This window comes from Odocoileus virginianus, unplaced genomic scaffold (genome assembly GCF_023699985.2).
Source record: "Odocoileus virginianus isolate 20LAN1187 ecotype Illinois unplaced genomic scaffold, Ovbor_1.2 Unplaced_Scaffold_5, whole genome shotgun sequence".
In the NCBI taxonomy this organism is placed as follows: Eukaryota; Metazoa; Chordata; class Mammalia; order Artiodactyla; family Cervidae; genus Odocoileus; species Odocoileus virginianus.
In genome coordinates this window covers 3481473-3500773 of record NW_027224267.1, presented here as the reverse complement: position 1 = coordinate 3500773, position 19301 = coordinate 3481473, and the positions used below count along the sequence as shown (strand labels likewise).

At 55.8% G+C, this 19301-nt stretch overlaps 1 protein-coding gene across 2 annotated transcripts in view; it reads left to right on the top strand.

Annotated features, from left to right (window-relative positions):
* NELFA (negative elongation factor complex member A) overlaps positions 1–19301 on the top strand; it is a 20981-nt gene extending 1680 nt beyond the window's left edge. The window contains exons 2-12 of one of the 2 annotated variants that reach the window (XM_070462523.1): positions 6147–6355; positions 13351–13522; positions 14634–14795; positions 15581–15670; positions 16443–16573; positions 16652–16721; positions 16866–16954; positions 17471–17582; positions 18076–18356; positions 18430–18529; positions 18642–19301. In XM_070462523.1, coding sequence (XP_070318624.1) covers positions 6266–6355; positions 13351–13522; positions 14634–14795; positions 15581–15670; positions 16443–16573; positions 16652–16721; positions 16866–16954; positions 17471–17582; positions 18076–18356; positions 18430–18529; positions 18642–18826 — 1482 coding nt within the window. In that variant the 5' untranslated portion in view covers positions 6147–6265 and the 3' untranslated portion in view covers positions 18827–19301. The remainder of the gene's footprint in view (positions 1–6146; positions 6356–13350; positions 13523–14633; positions 14796–15580; positions 15671–16442; positions 16574–16651; positions 16722–16865; positions 16955–17470; positions 17583–18075; positions 18357–18429; positions 18530–18641) is intronic. The other variant, XM_020914938.2, reaches the window with a different exon arrangement.

Genomic DNA, 19301 nt, shown 5'->3' with positions numbered 1-19301 from the left:
CCGGCTTAGCTTTCTTCGTGAAGTCTTTGGATCCCAGAAGCTCTTAGCTGCAACTAGGCAGGTGTACTCCTCTTAGGATATGCTTGCGGGGCGGGGCGGAGCGTGGGGGGGAGGGTGGGGGGAGCTCCCTGATGTCTGGTGTTGCCTTTCACTTCTGCAAAGCATTTCCCTGGTGCAAAGCCCTCCAGGAACTTGGCCTAGGGTGGGTGGAAGTTTGCCTCCTGCCCCAACCTATGTATTAACCATACTTGTCCTGAGTTCATGGTGAAACTTTAAGAAAAAGCCATTTTGGGCCTAGGCCATTTTGCCATCTAAGCCTGGCCACAAAGTTTGCCCTTGAGCAGGTTCTCAGTAATTAATGATCTTAAGGGAAGTGAGAGAAGGCAGGAGCAGAGGATAAGCAGTCAAGAGACTGTTGTTGTTCAGTCACTCAGCTGTGTCCAACTCTTTGCGACCCCATAGACTGCAGCACGCCAGGCTTCCCTGTCCCTCACTGTCTCCCAGAGTTGCTCAAACTCATGTCCATTGAGTCAGTGATGCCATCCAACCATCTCATCCTCTGTCGTCCCCTTCTCCTCCCGCCTTCAATCCTTCCCAGCATCAGGGTCTTTCCAGTGAGTCATGTCTTCACATCAGGTGGCCAGAGTATTGGGGCTTCAGCATCAGTCCTTCCAAAGAATATTCAGGACTGATTTCCTTTAGGATAGACTGGTTGAATCTCCTTGCAGTCCAAGGGACTCTCAAGAGTCTGCACCAGCGCCACAGTTCAAAAGCATCAATTCTTTGTTACTCAGCTTTTTTTATGTTCCAACTCTCACATCCATACGTGACCACTGGAAAAACCATAGCTTTGACTGTACGGACCTTTGTCAGCAAAGTGATGTCTCTGCAGTCAAGAAAATGTAGTTGCCATAAAACAGAGTCCTGGTTCTTCCTCAGGGGACATGCACAACAATCTGATACCTGTCTTGGAGTTCTGCAAGAACTAAGACCCCCACCCAGGTAGAGGATGGAGTGATGATCTTGACCCCTGGGATTCAGTCAACTAAAGGTTGAACTGGCAACCACCAAAAGCCCTTTGGTGAATACGCAGGCAAACTCGCTTCGGGTCGCTTCCTCCTCACTCCCTTCTCCTCCCACCGGTCAGCCTGCTTGTGTCTTCTGGCTCGGTGCCAACAAAGAGGTGAACCCAGTTTCGTTAACAGTTGTGGTGGGGGTAAATATGAATGAATATTGAACTTATCAGATGTTTTTAATATCTATTGACATATTGGTTGCCACATTTACCAAGTAGCGTTAATTGCTAACCAACCTAGCTTCCCTGAGGTAAACCTAACTTGGTCATTTTATGTGTAGGACTGTCATCCCAGTGGGCTTCCCAGGTGGTGCAGTGGTGAAGAATCTGCCTGCCAGTGCAGGAGACACAAGAGATGTAGGTTCAATCCCTGGGTCGGGAAGATCCCCTGGAGAAGGAAATGGCGACCCACTCCAGTATTCTTGCCTGGAGAATCCCATGGGCAGAGGAGCCTGGTGGGCTACAGTCCATGGGGTCGCAAAGGATCAGATAGAACTGAGCGCACATGCAGTGTCGGAATTTTGTATCTGTGTTCATGGGTGAGATTAACCGCTAGTTATACTTCCCCAGGCTGTCTTCGTTAGATAATGGTATTGAATTTCTTTATAAATGCGGTGGTAACACATCTTCTGTTTTCCTCTCTTTTGGAAATTTTAATAGTGGAATTATTTCTTCCTAAATGTTTGGTAGAACTTAGTAATAAGCCAGCTTGGGGACTGGATTTTCCCTGTGGGAAGATATTTGAGTACTGATGTTTGGTTTTATGTTCTTCTTAAATTTTTTGGACACTGTATATTTTCTAGTGGTTTGGCAGTTTGCATTAAAACTGCGACTTTATTAGCATAAAGTAGATGATAGCCTTCTTTTATCTTTTTTAATGTTAGGAGCATGTGTACTGTTGTTTCCTTCCCCCCACTTTTCCCCCTTGATTCATCTCATCAGATGTTTGCCAGTCTCATAAGGCTTTTCCAAGTATCACCTTTTGACTTTGTTCATTTTTCTGTTATCTGTTCATTTTCTGTTCGCTAATCTTTTTTCCTTAATTTTAAGATTTGTTTACTTACTCGTTTTATTTCTTGGCTGTAGTGGGTCTTGTTGCTGTGCTCGGGCTTTTTCTGGCTGCGTGGAGAGGAGGCTCCTCTCCGGTGCAACGCATGGGCGCTCACTGTGGGGGCTTCTCTTGTGGCCTCGGGCTCCCCTCAGCGTGAGGGATCTGCCGGGGACCAGGAATCAAGCTGCTGTCCGCTGCGTTGCAAGGTGAATTCTTAACCACTTGACCCCCAGAGGAGCCCATGGTCAATAATTCTCGTACTTTAATTATTTTCTTCCTTTATTTGGTATGTATGTTAGGGGGATATTGGCCTTATTTTCCAGCCATTTTCCTTTTCTAAAATATTCGTATTAAGTCAGGTTTTTTTCTCTTACGTCTTTAGCTGCGTCCTACAAATGTTGATAGTGTTATCATTACCAAGGCGCAATATTTTGTAATTTCTATGTTGATTTCCTCACTGACCTCTTTATTATTTAGAATGTTTTTTAATTTTCGTACATTAGAGGAAGTGAGGTTTTACTTATGTTTTTTACTAGTGATTTCTAGCTGGGATAAGTGCTTGTCAGAGAACATAGTCTGTATTATTTCAGTCATTTGAAATGTAAGATTTGCTTAATGGCAAAAATACATGGTCAGTTTTTATAAGCATTGCGAGTGAGTTTGAGAAGCATTTTTTTCATCTAGTTTTGCGATCCATTGCCCAGTATATATTCAGTAGGTCAAATTTGTTCAATCATCTGTATCGGTTAATGAGAGGCGTCTACTTATCTGTGTTATGATTGTGCGTTTGTCTAGTTTTATAGTTCTATCGACTTTTGCTTTCTACACTATGAAGCTATGTCATCAGGTGTGTACAAGTTTAGAATTGTAACTGTTGCCTTGTGAGCTGAATCACAGATCTTTATGTAAAGGTCTCTGTAGCTGGTCATGTTTTGTCTGGTTGTTTTCGGTCTAGCTTTGATATAAGTAGACCAGCTTTCTTTGGTTGATTCTTCTATAGTTTATTCTTGGATTTGCCTATCATTACAAGAAATTATAATGAAAACTTGACTTAGATTGAAAGAACTAGGCCTTTCTGGATAATTTACTTTTCTGAAAGGCATTTTTATTTATAGATTTTGTGTTAAGCTTTTTATTCTAAAATATCTTAATTTACTTAGCTATCTTAGTTCCTTTTCTTCAGTTATGTAAGGCTCTGATACCTTAGGGGATAGCGTTCTGCGCTTTTTATGTAGGACCATAAATAAAGGGACACCAGCTAGCTGGGCTGTGTGTGCTCCACTCTAATGGCGGAAAGGGAAGAGACACTGGAGAGCCTCTTGATAAAGGTGGAAGAGGAACGTGAAAAGGCTGGCTTAAAACGCAGCATTCAAAAAGCTAAGATCATGGCATCTGATCCCATCACTTCATGACAGATAGATGGGGAAACGTTGGAAACAGTGATAGATTTTACTTTCTTGGGCTCCAAAATCACTGTGGACTGTGATTACGGTCATGAAATTAAAAGACACTTGTTCCTTGAAAGGAAAACTATAACAAACCTAGACAGTGTATTAAAAAGAAAAGACATCACTTTGCTAACAAAGGTCCATCTAGTCAAGGCTATGGTTTTTCCAGTGGTCATGTACGGATGTGAGACTTGGACTATAAAGAAGGCTGAGTACCAAATAACTAATGCTTTTGAACTGTGGTGTTGGAGCAGACTCTTGAGAGTCCCTTGGACTGCAAGGAGATCCAACCAGTCCATCCTAAAGGAGATCAGTCCTGGGTGTTCATTGGAAAGATTGATGCAGATGCTCCAATACTTAGACCACCTGATGTGAAGAGCCAACTCATTGGAAGAGACTGATACTAGGAAAGACTGAAAGCAAAAGGAAGAGGGGGTGGCAGAGATGAGATGGTTGGATGGCATCAGCGACTCAGTGGACATGGGTTCGAGCAAACTCTGGGACGTGGTGAGGGACAGGGAGGCCTGATGTGCTGCGGTCCTTGAGTTTGCCGAGAGTCAGACACGGCTGAGCCAGTGAACAAGAACAGCACGCGCTCACACTGGGTCAGGGCTCCCCAGAGAGAGAACCTCCCGGGTGCCCGTGTGAGCCTCGTGTACCCTCGGTGCTCCTGCCCAGCCGTGTCTGACTCTGCGACCCCATGGACTGCAGCCCGCCAGGCTCCTCTGCCCATGGGGTTCTCCAGGCAAGAATCCTGGAGCGGGGTGCCATGCCCTCCTCCAGGATCTTCCCAACCCCGAGATTGAACCCTGCGTCTCCTGCATTGCAGGCAGATTCTTTACCACAGATTCATCAGGGAAGCCTCATGTGTACCTATATATGCCATATAGAGGGGGAGAGGGAAAGAGGTCCTGGCTTTATTAAAAGGAATTGGCTTATGACAGCCTCCTGAAAAGGCCCAGGATCTGCAGCCAGCAAGTTTGAGACCAGTCTGAAAAACCAGTAGGCCGGAGAAGGGCCAGTATCTCATCTAAGTCCCAGGGTTGGGAAAGATCAGTCTCAGCTCAGTAGTCAGGCTGAAGGAGTTTGATCTTACTAGCCTGTCTGTTCTGTTCAGGTCTTCAGCTGATTGAATGAGGGGCAGCCACGCTGGGGAGGGCGGTCCACCTCACTCCCTGCAATTCCGGGGTTGATCTGATGCAGGTGCACGCTCGGACACACCCAGAACAGCTTTGGACCCCTTAGCCCAGTCATGTGAGCGTAAACATTATACGTGGCTTCTGCTCCAGCTTGTGTTTCTTAATGAATCTTCAAATCAGTCCATGTGTTTTGTGATGTATCTATTTCTCTTTAAAGCTAAGTAAACAACAGTTCTTAACTAATCCCAGGGAGGTAGAAAAAGTGGTTTGATGACCCAGTATTTTAAGTTTATTCATTGAGGTGGGTACAGAAGTGATTGAGGGCCCCTTCTTCTAAGTATTTTGAAATTGGCTCAGGAAGTCAGAATGATGTCAGGAGGCAGTGTCCATAGGTGTCTGGCCAGCTGCCAAGTGTCAGCATAAATACTGACTTAATGATGTTTTAGCTATATTTGAAAGGACTTTGAGGAAACGAGATGCTGCTGCTAATAAAACCAGGGATGGCTCTTGTCTGAGACCTTGTCATTGCCACCATAGGACGTTTGAGGAAGAGTTTTAGGGATGACTGAGATAACACTTTAAATCATAAACTTATCCCGCTTGCGAGATTTCCGTGGGATCCCTGTAATCCCTGACAGGGTCAGCTGTAAGCCAGGCCAGACGCCCAGTGAAGGAGAGACTGTTCTGCCCACATGCGCACCAGCTGTGGCTGCGGCCAGGACATGTTTTGGTGAAGACATTTTGTCAGAGGAATCCTCCAGAGCCCGTTGGGCTTCCTGAAATCGCGCTCGTCTCTCCCCTGCCGGCCGGCCTGTCGCCCAGTCCTGTCCCTGCCCTGCGGCCGCAGTCGGCTGTGGGGCCCCTCTCTGTCCTCTGCGGCTGCTTCAGTGTTTTCTGACGGCGTCTTCCTCTCTGGGGATCTGGGCAGCCTCTGACTTACCCGTGTCTTCCTTCTATTGTTAAGCTGATTTACTGCCAAAAATAAATAAGTTAAAAAAATTCTTTTCGCTTTACTTTCCGATTCCCTCCATATTCTCATCAGTTTCACTTCTCTCTCACCCCCATTCCTACTCCCGCTTCCCCCGGGCAGCAGCTTTCCCTGTCCTTCCTGTGCGGACATTTTTAGAATTGATCCTGCAAAGTCTGTTGGGCTTCCTGAAATTATGTCTTTCAACATGTGTATTGTTTTTAGGGACTTTTTTCCACTCTAAGTGCAGCTGGCATAAACGTGGTTGAGTGCATTCTGACACGTGCTCACCTGTGAAACCACCCTGTGAAGGTGGGGGCTCCTCCTGCCTCTCCGTCGTCCCCCGACCCCGCGCCGAAGGAGCCGTTCACCCACCTCTGTCCCCATGGCTAGCTAGCGCTCCCTGGACTGCTGTATCAGTGGTGCTTGGTTTTGACCTGGCTTTCATTCGGCGGCAACATTTCAGATCCACGTGCGTGTGATGTGTGTGAGCAGCCTGCAACTTCCTGCTGACGGGTATCGTCCTGAGGGGACACATTTCCTGTGTGGACTGTGGCCGACTCTGTAGAGGCAGCGCCCGGGAGGATGGCTGGGTTCAATGGTGGGAAACCGCCAGGCTGCTTCCCAAGGCATTTCTCTCATTCATTTCACTGTCCCGCTTGGAGCGTGAAGGCTGTGAGTAGATTTCAGATTCAGTTTCTGTTGTCCCTAACGATGTTGAGCATGTCTGGTAGAGTGTTCAAACTGAAGGGAGGTAGCATATATTTTTAATTGATTTAAATTATATTGTCTTCTATAGCTCTATCAACTTTTTTGCACAAAACATTTTTAATATTCATCCATGTTGCTGCTCATGTAACCCAGGGGTGGACAGACTGAGGCCTGTGACTTGTTTTCTGTGCGATCTTTGAACAGAGGCTGTCTTGAACCTTATTAAAGGGGTTGGTTAAAAAAGACGACAAAGCCTGGGTGGCCGCAAGGCCTCACGCGTCCCTGTCCGGCCCTTGGCGGGAAAATGAGTGACCCCTGGCCCACTGTTGCTGCTGTGCGTCCCCCTCCAGCCCAGATGGCGACAGGCCGTGACCTGGGGCTCCTTACTTAGCGTGCGCGCCTGGCTGCAGTCTGTGCCCGACGTGGGGCGAGGTGAGTTTGCCACAGGGGCAGCGAAGCGCATGCTCGGCTTGCAGTGACCCCCCCCGACCCTCGCCCCAGCTGTGATCGCGTGCCTGCTCCTGGAAGGCTGCTGGTGGGCAGCCCTGCCGTGTGTTTCTTTGCTGCTCTCTGGTCCGTCCGGGGCCTCTGGCCACGTGTGCTGCCTTCTCAGGTGTCCCCTTTGCTCGTTACCCCTTAGTAATGCCGGCCCGTGTCCTGCCTCCCTGTGTTTCTGCTGTCCTGCTGTGGATCTGCAGGGGCTCTTTGTGCATTTCCATGTTAAACGCTGCTGGGTTTGAACATTACAGATTGCATCTGCCATCTTGCTACCGCCTGCTAAAATTTTCCATCTGCTCATCACTTAGGTACCCGGTAGTGCATTTTGGGGCTCGTGGTTTATGCTTCTGAAGTTCTGTTCGAGAAGTCGTCAGGCGTGCTGCTTTTGTTTCTCTCCACGCTGCGTCCGTAGTCCCGCGAGACGCCCCAGCGCGTCTGTCTGGGCCGCGGGTCCCCGCCAGGCGCCTGCGTGAAGCTGACCCCTCTCTTCTCCTGGGTCTGTGTGTTCAGGGCGGCCGGTGCCCGTTGGCCCTCGGGGCCGGAACCGGCAGCCCCTCATTCATCCCTCCCCCGTGTCCGCGCCGGAGCCACAGTCCAGCCTGGTCACTGGGAGGGCGTGGCTGACAGCAGGCCTCCCACTGTGACAGTCTCATCAGAAGGCCTGGGCTGCCGGAACAGGACACCTGAAGCTTGCTGATTTACACAGTCCGCGTCCTGGATGATGGGACGCCTCGATGAGCCATCCCTTTGGGCTTGCTGCTCGGTTTCCCTGGAGGGCCCTCCTCGCATGGTGTGCCTGCCCACGTGGCCGTGAGCGGGGCTCCTTTGAAAGGACGCTGAGCCGCTCAGGACAGCCCGGCCTGCTCACCTGTCTCCGGAAGACTAGGCTGTCAGCGTTGGACCGTGCAGTTTGTAACAGTGGGCTTTTGGGTCTTTAACCCCCTTCTTTTTTTTCCCTCCCTTACTGCCCAGCCGCCTCCTGTAGCCAGGCTTTTCTGCTCGCGTTGCCCTCGGACCCGCAGCGGCATGCGGTGTCACAGCTCTGAGGGCCCCTCCTGACCTCTGGCCGGGGAAGGCCTCGCCCCCGACCCGAGCCTGGCTCCCCAGTGGAGGCTGCACGCCGCCCTGCCTCCGTGTGTGTGTCTGTCTGTCCATATGGCCCTTTCACGGGACGCTAGTTGTACCTGGTCCAATGAGCTCACTGTAACGTGGCCTGTCTGCGAGTGAGGTCGGGTTCTGAGGTCCTGCCAGGGCTCCAGCAGACCTTTTGGGGCCCGGTCAGCCCGCAGCAGTAGCTTTTGTGGACACAGGGGACATCTCTGCGTGTGCAGTGCTTGCCCGGGGCTGCCTCTGAGACCCGGTGCCCCAGGCAGCCGGGCCTGAGGAAGGGGCCCGCGCCTGCGGGGCGGGTGAGCCGCGGAGACGTGCGTTCGTGGTGGGGCTGTCTTGTGGTGTCCTGGCGCCTGTTCGGCACTGCAGCCTTGTTCTCTCCCGCCCAAGACCTTCTTTATCGCTCGGCCCCCTGTCCGTCCGCCTGGTGGGCATGCAGTCGTTTCTTATCTGCTGCTGCGAATTCTCTCGTGTGTGCGAGGTAACTAGAGGGCGCGTCCTTTGCTGTTGTCGTTTTTATTTTTGTTAAATATAACTAATGCACAGTGATGTTGTCAGTGTCAAACGTGTAGCGTAGATATTCACACACAACGCATCTTCTTTTTTAGATTCTTTTCCTTTATACATTATTGACAAACTAATGAGTATAGTTTGCTGTATTATATGGTAGATTCTTGTTGATTATCTATTTTATATATAATAGTGTGTATATTTTAATCCCAAACTCCTAATTTATTCCTCCTCCTTTGCTAAGCCTAAATTTGTGTTCTGTGTCTTTCTGTTTTGTGTGTAAGTTCACTTGTATAATTTGTTTCAGATTCCACATATAAGTGACATCATGTCCTTCTCTTTCCCTGTCTGACGTGCTCAGGTCACCTGGTGTGATGTCTAGGTTCACCCATGTTGTTGCATATGGCGTGTTTCTATTCCGCTGTATGTGTACACCACGTCTTGTTTATCCGCTCCTCTGTCGACGCACATGCAGGTGGCGTCCACGCCCTGGCGGCTGTGAGCATAAAAGTGCATCTGTTACAGTTTTCTCTGGATTTACGCCCAGGAGTGGGATTGCAGGGTCACGTGGCGGCTCCATTTCTCGTTTTTAAGGACCCTGCTCACTGTTCTCCACAGTGGCCGAGGGTAGGAGGGTCCCTTTGCTCCACACCCTGGCACTTAACTGTTGATAAGCTCTTTGATGGCCATTCTGACCGGTGTGAGGTGATACCTCAGTGTAGTTTTGATCTGCATTTCTCTAATATTTAGCAGTGTTGAGCATTTTTCCGTGTGTCTTTTTGGCCATCTGTAGGGAGGCCTGGCGTGCTGCAGTCCATGGGGTCACAAAGAGTTGGACAGGACTGAGCAACTGGACTGAACTGATGTCTTTGGAGAAATGTCTACTTTGATCTTTCTTCTGCCAGTTTTTAAAATTGTTTATTGAGCCATATGAGCTGTTTGTACATTTTGGAGATTAATCCTTTGTTGGTTGCATCATTTGCAAATATTTTCTCCCACTTTGTGGGTTGGCGTTTCCTTTGCTGAGTAAAAACTTTTAACTGGGTCCCATTGGTTTGTTTTTGTTTTTGTTTCCATACATCTCTGGGAGATGAATCCAAAAATATATTGCTGTGTTTTATGTCAAAGAGTGTTCTGCCTCTAGGAATTTTCTAGTATCCAGTCTTACCTTTAGTTCTTTAATCCAGAAGATAAGTTCTTAGATATGCTAGTTGCTCAGGCGGGAAGTACTTCGTCATAAACTGATGAGTATCACTGAGATGCACTTGGCAGAGGGAGCTCCCTGCTGGTTCCTGAGTAGGAGCCACACTCTCCCTGCCCAGGGCGTGGGTTCCAGCCTCAGTTCCGACCCGTGTGTGGCCCCCTCCTCCGTGGGAAGCACTCTGGCTCCTGCTCGCCGCGGCCCCACCTGCTGAGGCCCCGGGTGAGCGCGGAGCTGCTGCTCCTGCCATCCTGGGGGCGGCCCGGATGCAGGCTAGACACGGGCCGTGCTGCCAGCCCTTCACTGTCCTGCCTGTTCTCCTGGGGCCTGCAGCGGCGCCCCCCTGCCCCGCCATCCCTCACAGGGCCCTCGGGGCTTGGATGCACCTTGGATGCGGGCCTGTGTGGCCAGCCCCTCACCATCCTGCCTGTCCTCCCGGGGCCCGCAGCAGCCCCCCGCTCCACCCCACCATCCCTCACGGGGGAACTGTCTCCTGTGTTTGTTTTGCACTTCTTTTATGTTGAATGAGGCCAAGTATCCTTTGCATTTTTAAGGGTCTTAAATCATTTTTCTGATGGTAAACTTAAAAAAATTGACATGTAGAATCAGTCTCTTTGTTCTTTATGTATAATAGAGACATCTATACAAAATAACACTCATGTGTGCCTGTGTGTGTTTAACTGCCTGTGATAGGAGCTACAAATTTTTACTTTTTCACCTAGTGTGACATTTCTCTTGATTTCATTTATGGGATTTGGATTTTTTTGTGTAGTTTTTCATAGAAAAAATACTTAAGTGGTAAACTTCAAGCTCTTGTCTTTTATGACTCCGCAGCTTAGAATCGTAACTCCAGAGGACTTGCTCTCACCAGTCACACAAAAGAAAGACTTCTGTGGTCCTTCCAGGGCCTTTGGGTCTCATTTCTCAAATTGAAATTTGATCCATTTAAAGTTTATCTGGGAATAAAGCGAGAGGTAAAGGGCGTGTTTAACCTCATCTGGCATTTATAATTGTGCTATCTGGTGGAACTGATCTTTCTTGTGTTATCTTCTTTTACAGCGTCTTACTTTTATTGCTTTTCTCATGGGAAGTTAGAAGCAGATTGTAGTTTTGTGAAGGAAATATTTCTGCAGCTTGAGTGGGGTCCCCCGGACTTAGGGGTCACTGAAGGACAGCATCCATCTTTACATACTGGGAGCACCGTGCCCTTCATCTCTGTCATCCATTCAAGCTTGCGGGAGGCTCCTGGTCCTTGAGTGTGTTCTTAGAGATTGCATGATGCCTTAAGTCTATTTCTTGGCATGGTCTTTTTATTGCTTTTGTTCCCTCCTGTTGTCTTGCTGTGTGTAAACTCATTTCGCTGCTTTGTCTCCTTATTTTGTAGAGTGTAAAAAATTCCTGGCACTGTAAATGGTCAGAGACCTCACATGCTCGGTGGGGGCGTGTCTCGTGGCTGTTGGTGTTTCTGCCCTTTGCTCTTTGTTTGACTCTGGCCGCTCCCCTGCTGGCTGGTTCCTCCCTGACTGTGACTCCGCTGGACTGAAGCAGGCGCTTCCCGGCGCGGCTCTTCCAGGGGCTCCGTGTTGGGGGGGGCCGGGCCAAGGACCCTCCCTGCCCCTGCCGGCATCCTCTCCGGAGAGCCCAGCTCTGTCGCCCAGAACGGACACCTGGGCACACGACACCCAGCCAGGGCGGGAACACACCGCCTCGGGGCAGGATCCCAGGAGTGCCGCCAGCTTTGGGGACAGCTGCGGGCTTTGGCTCACCTGCGGCCCCCTGTTCTTTGCGCATACAGTTTTTCAGACTGAGATACTCAGGTCAGATTCACTCTTAAAGTGCATAGACCAGTGGTTTGGGTACCTCACAATGCTGTCTGAGACCAGAACATTTGTGTCGCCTGTAGGAGGTGACCTGGAGCTCACTGGCAGCCTGTCCCTGTCCCAGCTCCAGCCCTGGGACCGCTGTCCGCCTCCCACACCTGCTGGGTAACCTCTCCTGGTGTGTGACCTGCGCAGAACGACGTGGCGTGTGCGCTTGGGGCTGGCTGCTTCCCCGAGCTTTCGTGGCTCACCCGTGGTACCACGTGTGTCCTTTCATTGCCTGACCGGTGTTCCCTTGTGTGGACGAAGCCTTCATCAGATGATGGCGTTGGCATCGCTGCTGCTCTGGGGATGTCATGAATGTAGCCGTTCGCCTACGAGTTTGGGGAGCGGCCGTTCCCGGTTTCTGGGTCTGCGCCTGGAGTGGAGTGCCGGCCCTCCTGCTGCTCTCCTCGTGTCTGTTTCTGTAATTCTGGTTGTGCCTGGCGGCCTCTGGCATCTTGTTTCCCCGGGCAGGGGCTGAACCCGGCCCTCTGCAGTGAGAGCTTGGAAGCCTCGTGGGAGGCCTCCCAGGAACCCTGTGTTGGTCTCCTTGAGGACCGGCCAGCTGGTCCTCCTGACGCTGCCTGGCCCACCTCCCCAGCCCCCCTCTCTCTGACTCTGGGTCCAGGTGCGGGGCGGGCCGCCCTGCCGTCTGCCTGCCTGGGTTTCACGGTTCTGACGGTGCCCAGGGCACAGCCTGCCTGTGGAGCCCCTGGTGAGACGGGGTGTGAGTTGGGATGTTCTTGTTCTGCATTTTATGTAAATCTTCTTACCCTCTAACTCATTGTAGTAAGTGACAGATAAAACTTTTTCATTTCATACCTTTTGTTTTTGATGGAGGAAACAGTGGAGCTCAGCTAAATCAAAGGTGGAGGGTAGTAGATGCCGTGATAGCCCCCAGCATAAGCGTTAAATTAATAAAAGGAACGTTTACTGTTTAGTCACACGTAGCGAGAACACGTGTCCAGGTATTTCAGGGAACAGCCTTTCAGAGCTGGGTCATCTGGCCCTCGACCCTGCACGTGGCCAGCGGGAGGGACCCAGTGGGCACCAAGGCTGGGCCTTGTGCTCTGAGCCTCAGACGCCGGCGGGCAGCCAGGCGTGCTGGAAGGGGGCTGGGCCCAGGCAGGAGGGCTCCCTGATTCCCGAGGGCTGTGCTAGGGGGTTTGGTCTGCGGGGCGGGGCCGGGAGGCGGTGCGGCTCTCGCCAAGTCTGGGCCTTCAGCCTCGGGGAGCACTGACACTCTGCCGCTGGCGGCCTGGGGAGGTGGCTGAGGCCTTGGCAGATGTGGCCGCAGCCCAGGCCCAGGCCCCTGTCACCGGGGCCTCAGGAGGGCGGCCTCCCTGGGCGCTGCTCCGTCCCAGAAGCCAAGACGTGGCCAGGGGCGCAGGGCCTCGTGGCAGCCTCTGCCCGTTCCCTGCCCGCTCCCTGCCTGCTGGCTCTGCCCGCCAGGCCCGCTCTCCACCGTCCGCCCTGGCCAGCTCCACACCCGACGCCCTGTCTGCAGGCTCCTGTTCTGTCTGCTGCGCGCTGGGAGGCCATGGGGGCTCTCGATGGGGGTCTGCGAGCCGGGGAGCCAGGGCAGTGGGGTGACCTTGGGGCTCAGGGGAGGGTCCCTTGAGGCTGGGCCCCTCGGTGCCCGCGGGAGCCCCACAGACCTGACGCGGGCCCGCGTGTGAGAAGGTGAGGCGCTCAGAGGCCCAGCTCAGCACCCGCCCGCAGGCCCGCGCAGGGGAAGGACGGGGTGGCCCAGGACGCTCGCCTGTGCTCTCTGGCAGATGAAGGGCGCGCTCACGGAGATCATCCAGCTCGCCACCTTGGACTCGGACCCCTGGGTGCTCATGGTGGCCGACATCCTCAAGTCCTTCCCCGACACCGGGTCCCTTAACCTGGATTTGGAGGAGCAGAACCCTAACGTCCAAGATATCTTAGGAGAGCTCAGAGAGAAGGGTAGGTCGGGTGTGCGGTCTGCGGGGCAGGCAGGGGCCTGCCCTGAGAGCGCTCCTGATGTGACTGTCGTGTCCTAAGTCAGGTCCCCGCCCTGTTCTGGGCACCGTGGCGACCTGTACTCACCTTGCACAACCCCCCTCAGTTCCTGGCGGGCCGGCCCGGCCCACGCGGGCCATTCCCCAGAGCCTGGGTGCTCCCTGGCACGGGCTGGCCACTCCTGTGCGTGCTGAAAATACCCGCAGCGCGTCTGACCAGAAAAGAACTCCAAACCACGTAGGAACTACTTGCAAACGGACAGAAGAGCACGTAAAGATGGGAGGCCTGTTCCTCCCCGAACCGTCTAGTTTTGAGAACTGACACCGCAGCTTGTGAAAGGTGGGCCTGTCCCCCAGCACTGCTGCAGGGCCGGTGGCCTGGCTGTCCAAGGTGGCTGCCCGTGCCTGCTCTCGGCCCTGAGGTGGCCGCTCCCGCGCTGCAGACTTGCACTTGGCCCACCGACCCACGGTCGCCCCAGAGCACCAGGGCGCACCGGCTGTCTGTGTCCCGGGGACGAGCTCGTCCAGGGTCCCGGGTGTGCTCTTGGAGGGCAGGGCCCACTCTGTCTGCAGCCCTGGGGAGATTCAGAGTGCTCCCCGGGGCTGGAAGTGTGGGGCCGTCTGCTTTCCTTGCTCCTGAGCTCTCGCCCCCAGCTTACACGCAGGCCGGGACGCGGGCCTGGGTGCCATTCCGGGGGACCAGGGTCCAGTGGGACGGGAGCACCCCCGATGGGGTGGGTGGGGGGAGACCGGGACCGCTGCTGGCACCCTCGTCCTGTTGGCCCTGGGCGTGCACGGAGTACTGTCCAGACACAGCCATGAGGCTGCCGGCTGTGCTGGGCCGGGGGCTCCAGCCTTCAAGCCACTCCTTGGGGATTCCAGCGCCCTTGGGCCCAGGTCGGTGGCCCTGACTACTGGGTGATGGCAGGAGTGCGGTCAGCAGATACTTGTTCTCTGTTTTGAGATCAAAGCAGAAGCTCCACGAACATAAATAGGAAACTGCGCTTCCACATTGGCTGTGGAAACGGGGTCTGTGTGCGGAGGTGCGCCTCCTGACACACTGGCTCTCCGAGCAGTGAACGAGTGTGAGGCGTCCGCTATGCTCCCACTGGAGTGCCAGTACCTGAACAAAAACGCCCTGACGACGCTCGCGGGCCCCCTCACCCCCCCGGTGAAGCACTTTCAGCTGAAAAGGAAGCCGAAGAGCGCCACGCTGAGGGCCGAGCTACTGCAGAAGTGTGAGTGCCAGGGCCTCTGTCCGCCCGGGGTTGGGGGCGCCCTCGTCTGCCCTCTGCGGGGCCGCCCGCCCAGTCGGGCCTGGAAGGTCCTGCAGGCTTGGGGAGCCTGGCTGCCAGCAAGCTGTGCTTTCTGTTCCATGTCAGTGGTTTTTATTCTGAGGTTTCCTTCAGGTTTTATGGTACCTAATTATCTTTTAAAGACAGTGTTGTACATAATTTTTTCTGTTTTATTAGAAATTCATTGATTGCTGTGCTAAACTGTAGGTTCTAAAAATCTCCTGTAGAAATTTGCAAGTTTTCAGGTCAAAGTATTTATTATCTTTGTTCCAAAAACGATCTGAACCAGCTGAGTCACACAAGTGACAAGACAGTCCCCTGACTGTCCTGGCGTTGCAAATGGCCTGAATTTGACTACAAAGATGTTTGGTCATTTCCCTAAGGGTTTCCTTAAGTAGCAGCTATAAAATGTACCTAGAAGGCGCTTGTTGGGAAAGAAGCTAGGATATTGATTCCTTTGACTGATAGCAGACTTCTGTTTTAAGTGGTTCTGGTGTGGGTGTTGATAACTGTGTAAGTGGCCTGTTTTCAAAGAATCAGATAGAGCACCAGCACCATGGCTCCACGCTGGTCTGTGGCCTCGCGGACGTGGGGCCTCGGGACCCCCCCTCCACCACCGTGCTGACGCTCCCCTGCCACGGAGGAGCCCCAGGCTCTCCTCGAGGCCTCGCCGCTCCGCCCTGTGAGCCCACAGCCCCCGGAGCGCCGACACGGCCCTTGTCTTCCAGCCACCGAGACAGCCCAGCAGCTCAAGAGGAGCGCAGGTGTGCCCTTCCACGCTAAAGGCCGGGGACTGCTCCGCAAGATGGACACCACGAGTAAGGCCGCCACCTGGGGCGAGGGTCGGGCAAGGCTGGGCTGTGTGGACTGAGGGGTCCTCCGCCCCACCGAGGAGGCATGGCCTGGAGGGGGCCGCTCGCTGTCACGGCGGGCGTGGTGGGCCGCCCCCTCCTGCCTGGGTCCTCGCGTGGGCCCGGGACGGCCCGGTTTCTCTGTGCGGAGCTCCGTCGGCCCCCGCGGCCTCTCGGGGCTGGAGCTCCTCTGGTGCTGCCTGCCCGGCCTGGCCCGGGGCCGGCCCACGGGTGGGGGATCGGACAGGGCGGTGGCCGAGCTGCAGGGCGCCTGGCCCCCGCCGCCCCGGTGCCCGGGGCTTGCGTCAGGTGGATGAGAGCCCCCATTCCGCCGCGTCCCTGCCCCCGCGCCCCGTCCTCTGACGGAGTTGCGTGACCTCCTCTCCATCCCCAGCCGGGCCTGATTTCCACAGGGGGTTCGGGGTCTCCCCACTGTCCAGCAGGCCTTCTGAGGACCCACGAGTGCTGGCGTCTGCTCACGGGTGCTGGGCTGGGCCGGGTGGCGGGAATGGGGGCCTGCGGAAGGCACTGTGCCTCGCGCGTCGGGCCCCGTGAGAGACGGGGCGGCTGGGCCTCCAGCTGAGATGGCGCCCGGGGCACTGCGGGGAGGAGCTGTGGCCCTGGCCTGGGGTCTGCATGCCCCCTGCCCTCGAGGAGACCTAGGACCCTTAGGGCGCGGAGGGGGCTGTGGGGACCCGCCGGGCAGTGCCCAAGGCCCCTGACGGCCGCCCCCCCACAGCCCCGCTCAAAGGCATCCCAAAGCAGGCGCCCTTCAGGAGCCCCAGCGCCCCCAGTGTCTTCAGCCCCGCTGGGAACCGCACGCCCATCCCGCCGTCCAGGACGCCCCTGCGGAAGGAGAGGGGCGTGAAGGTGGGTGCAGGCCCTGCGCAGCCCTGGGCCAGCCTGGTGCACCTTCTCCGAGGCTGAGCGGCTTCTGTCTGTTGGCAGCTCCTGGACATCTCCGAGCTGGATGTGGTCGGGGCCGGCCGGGAGGCCAAGAGGCGCAGGAGGGCCCTGGGTGCGTACTCGGCCTCTTCCCCAACCGTCTGTGCCCGCCGACGGCCTCGTCTCCTGAGACTGACCTGGCTCCCCCTCGAGACGGCCGTGTCCTTGGGGGCCCGTTGGCCCTGCGTGGGGCACTGAGGCTGTGCTCTGCCTGCAGACACAGAGGCGGTGGAGAAGCCTGCCAAGGAGGAGACAGTCGTGGAGAACGCCACCCCCGACTACGCGGCCGGCCTGGTGTCCACGCAGGTAGAGGGGCGGGCCTGGGTGGCAGGGCAGGTGCTGCCTTCCCGGCGTTAGCCACTGGGGTGTGTCTGCGGGGACACACGCAGGAGCGTGGGGGCCGACGGGGGCCTGGTGTGGACACGGGCCCAGGGCAGGGGCTCCTTGGCATCCCCTCGGTCCCGCGGGGCAGCCCGGCAGCCTTGCAGGAGGGCGTCCCTGCACCGGGGCCCCTCCGCTGTGGGGGCCGCACAGGCGGGCAGCGGGCGTCACCTTGTCCGCCAGGCTCCTCTGGGGAGCGTTGCAGGGCTGTGTGTTCTCACAGTCTTGAAAGGACTGGGTTTGCCCTTTATCACATATTTGTGGCAAGACAAGCATCATTGGATTTTTTCCTCAAAGACAGCTGCTTTGGGGGGGGGGGGTCCCCTGACCAGACGGGACCGCCCAGCTCAGCCGCCCACTGGTGGCTCCAGGCTGGGGGTCTGGCCCTGAGGGGTCAGGGCCCAGGGCTCTTCTGGGAGGAACGTGGCCTCTGTCTTCCAGAAACTTGGGTCTCTGAACAGTGAACCTGCGCTGCCCTCCACGAGCTACCTGCCGGCGACACCCAGTGTGGTCCCGGCCTCCTCCTACGTCCCCAACTCCGAGACGCCGCCAGGTGAGCGGCCTGCCCCCCTTCCCCGGACCTGCTGCCCGCATGAGCCTCACCACGTGGACCAGGCTCCACCCTCCCGGGGCCGGGCAGGCAGCGACCCCGTGCGGCCTGCTTCGGGGGCAGGGGGCCAGGCCAGGGTCCCTTGACTCGGGGCCCACCCAGCCCCGTGGTTTCAGAAGCGGGCAGGAAGGAGAGGCGGCTGGGCCCCTGAGGCCCACCCCGGCATCCACCCTGGGCCCAGCTCAGCTGCCGGCAGGAAGCGTGGCCCGTTGGGCAGCCTGGGGCGGCCCGTCCCCTCAGAGCCCAGGTGCTCCCGGAGCCTGGACGCCCATCTGCTGGGCTCAGGGCCCTGTGTTCCCGCCCCACCCGGGTTCGCCCCCAGATGCTGGCGGTGTGGAGCCTCCCCGGGCCGTGGACCAGGGCGCGTCCACTTCTCGTTCGGGGGTTGGACGCAGAGCGGGGGTCTCGGCCTCAGCAGGCAACGCTCTGCTCGCAGCCCCGTCTTCGCGGGATGCCAGCCTGCAGGCCAGCCGTCCCCCCGAGGAGCCTGGCGCCCCGAGCCCGGCGCTCCCGGCGCAGTTCAAGCAGCGGGCGCCTCTATACAATAGCGGGCCCAGCCCCGCGGCGCCCCCGCCCACCGCGCCGCCCTCGCCCCTGCCGCCCACCACGCCCCCGGCCGCCGCCCCTGCCGCCCAGACGCCTCCAGTGGCCATGGTGGCCCCCCAGGCCCAGCAGCCCCCCGCCCAGCAGCAGCCCAAGAAGAACCTGTCACTCACGGTAGGTGGTGGGGCTGGGGTGCTGGCGGCGCCTGATGGGTGGGAACCCAGTGCCCACACCGGCCTTCCCGCAGAGGGAGCAGATGTTCGCGGCGCAGGAGATGTTCAAGACAGCCAATAAGGTCACGCGGCCCGAGAAGGCGCTCATCCTGGGCTTCATGGCCGGCTCCCGAGGTGGGTCTGGGGCGGGGGCGGGGTGCGGGTCCCGTGGAGGGGGTGCAGGGGCGGGCCCCGGGGGGCGGCCCTGTAGCGCGGCCCCGCCCAGCGGCCCCGCCCGCCCCCACAGAGAACCCGTGCCAGGAGCAGGGCGACGTGATCCAGATCAAGCTGAGCGAGCACACGGAGGACCTGCCCAAGTCGGACGGCCAGGGCAGCACCACCATGCTGGTGGACACCGTCTTCGAGATGAACTACGCCACCGGCCAGTGGACGCGCTTCAAGAAGTACAAGCCCATGGCCAACGCTTCCTAGGCCCGCGGGGCGGCCCCGCCCACTGACGCTTCAGACCCGGTTTCTCTGGGGTGTCCTGGACTTGTTTTCTAAATTTTAATATGGGTCCTTTTTGTGTGATTTAAGACACTTTTGGATTCAATATTGCGTTTTTGAATGTTAAACTCAGCAAGAAAAGTTATAATTTCTTAATCTTGGCAACAGCTCCGCCTGTTTGACATGTACCTTTTCTTAGTTTTTCTTACCTCCCGCCGACCTGGAGGGCTTCCCTGCCGGGGCAGCACGGCCCCGCCCACACGGTTGAGGGACCAAAGGTGGCGCCCGCGGCGGTTCAGAGCCGGGTGGGGCCGGCCCAGGGCCCAGGGCGGCCGCGCTCACAGCCACAGGTTTTGTACTTGCCTTTTGTACAGTTGTGAGCATTTATGACCAGTCCTTGGGTACCTGTTTTCATTGTAAGAAAACTACCTAATTAAAGTTTAGCTTTTCTAAAGAAAAA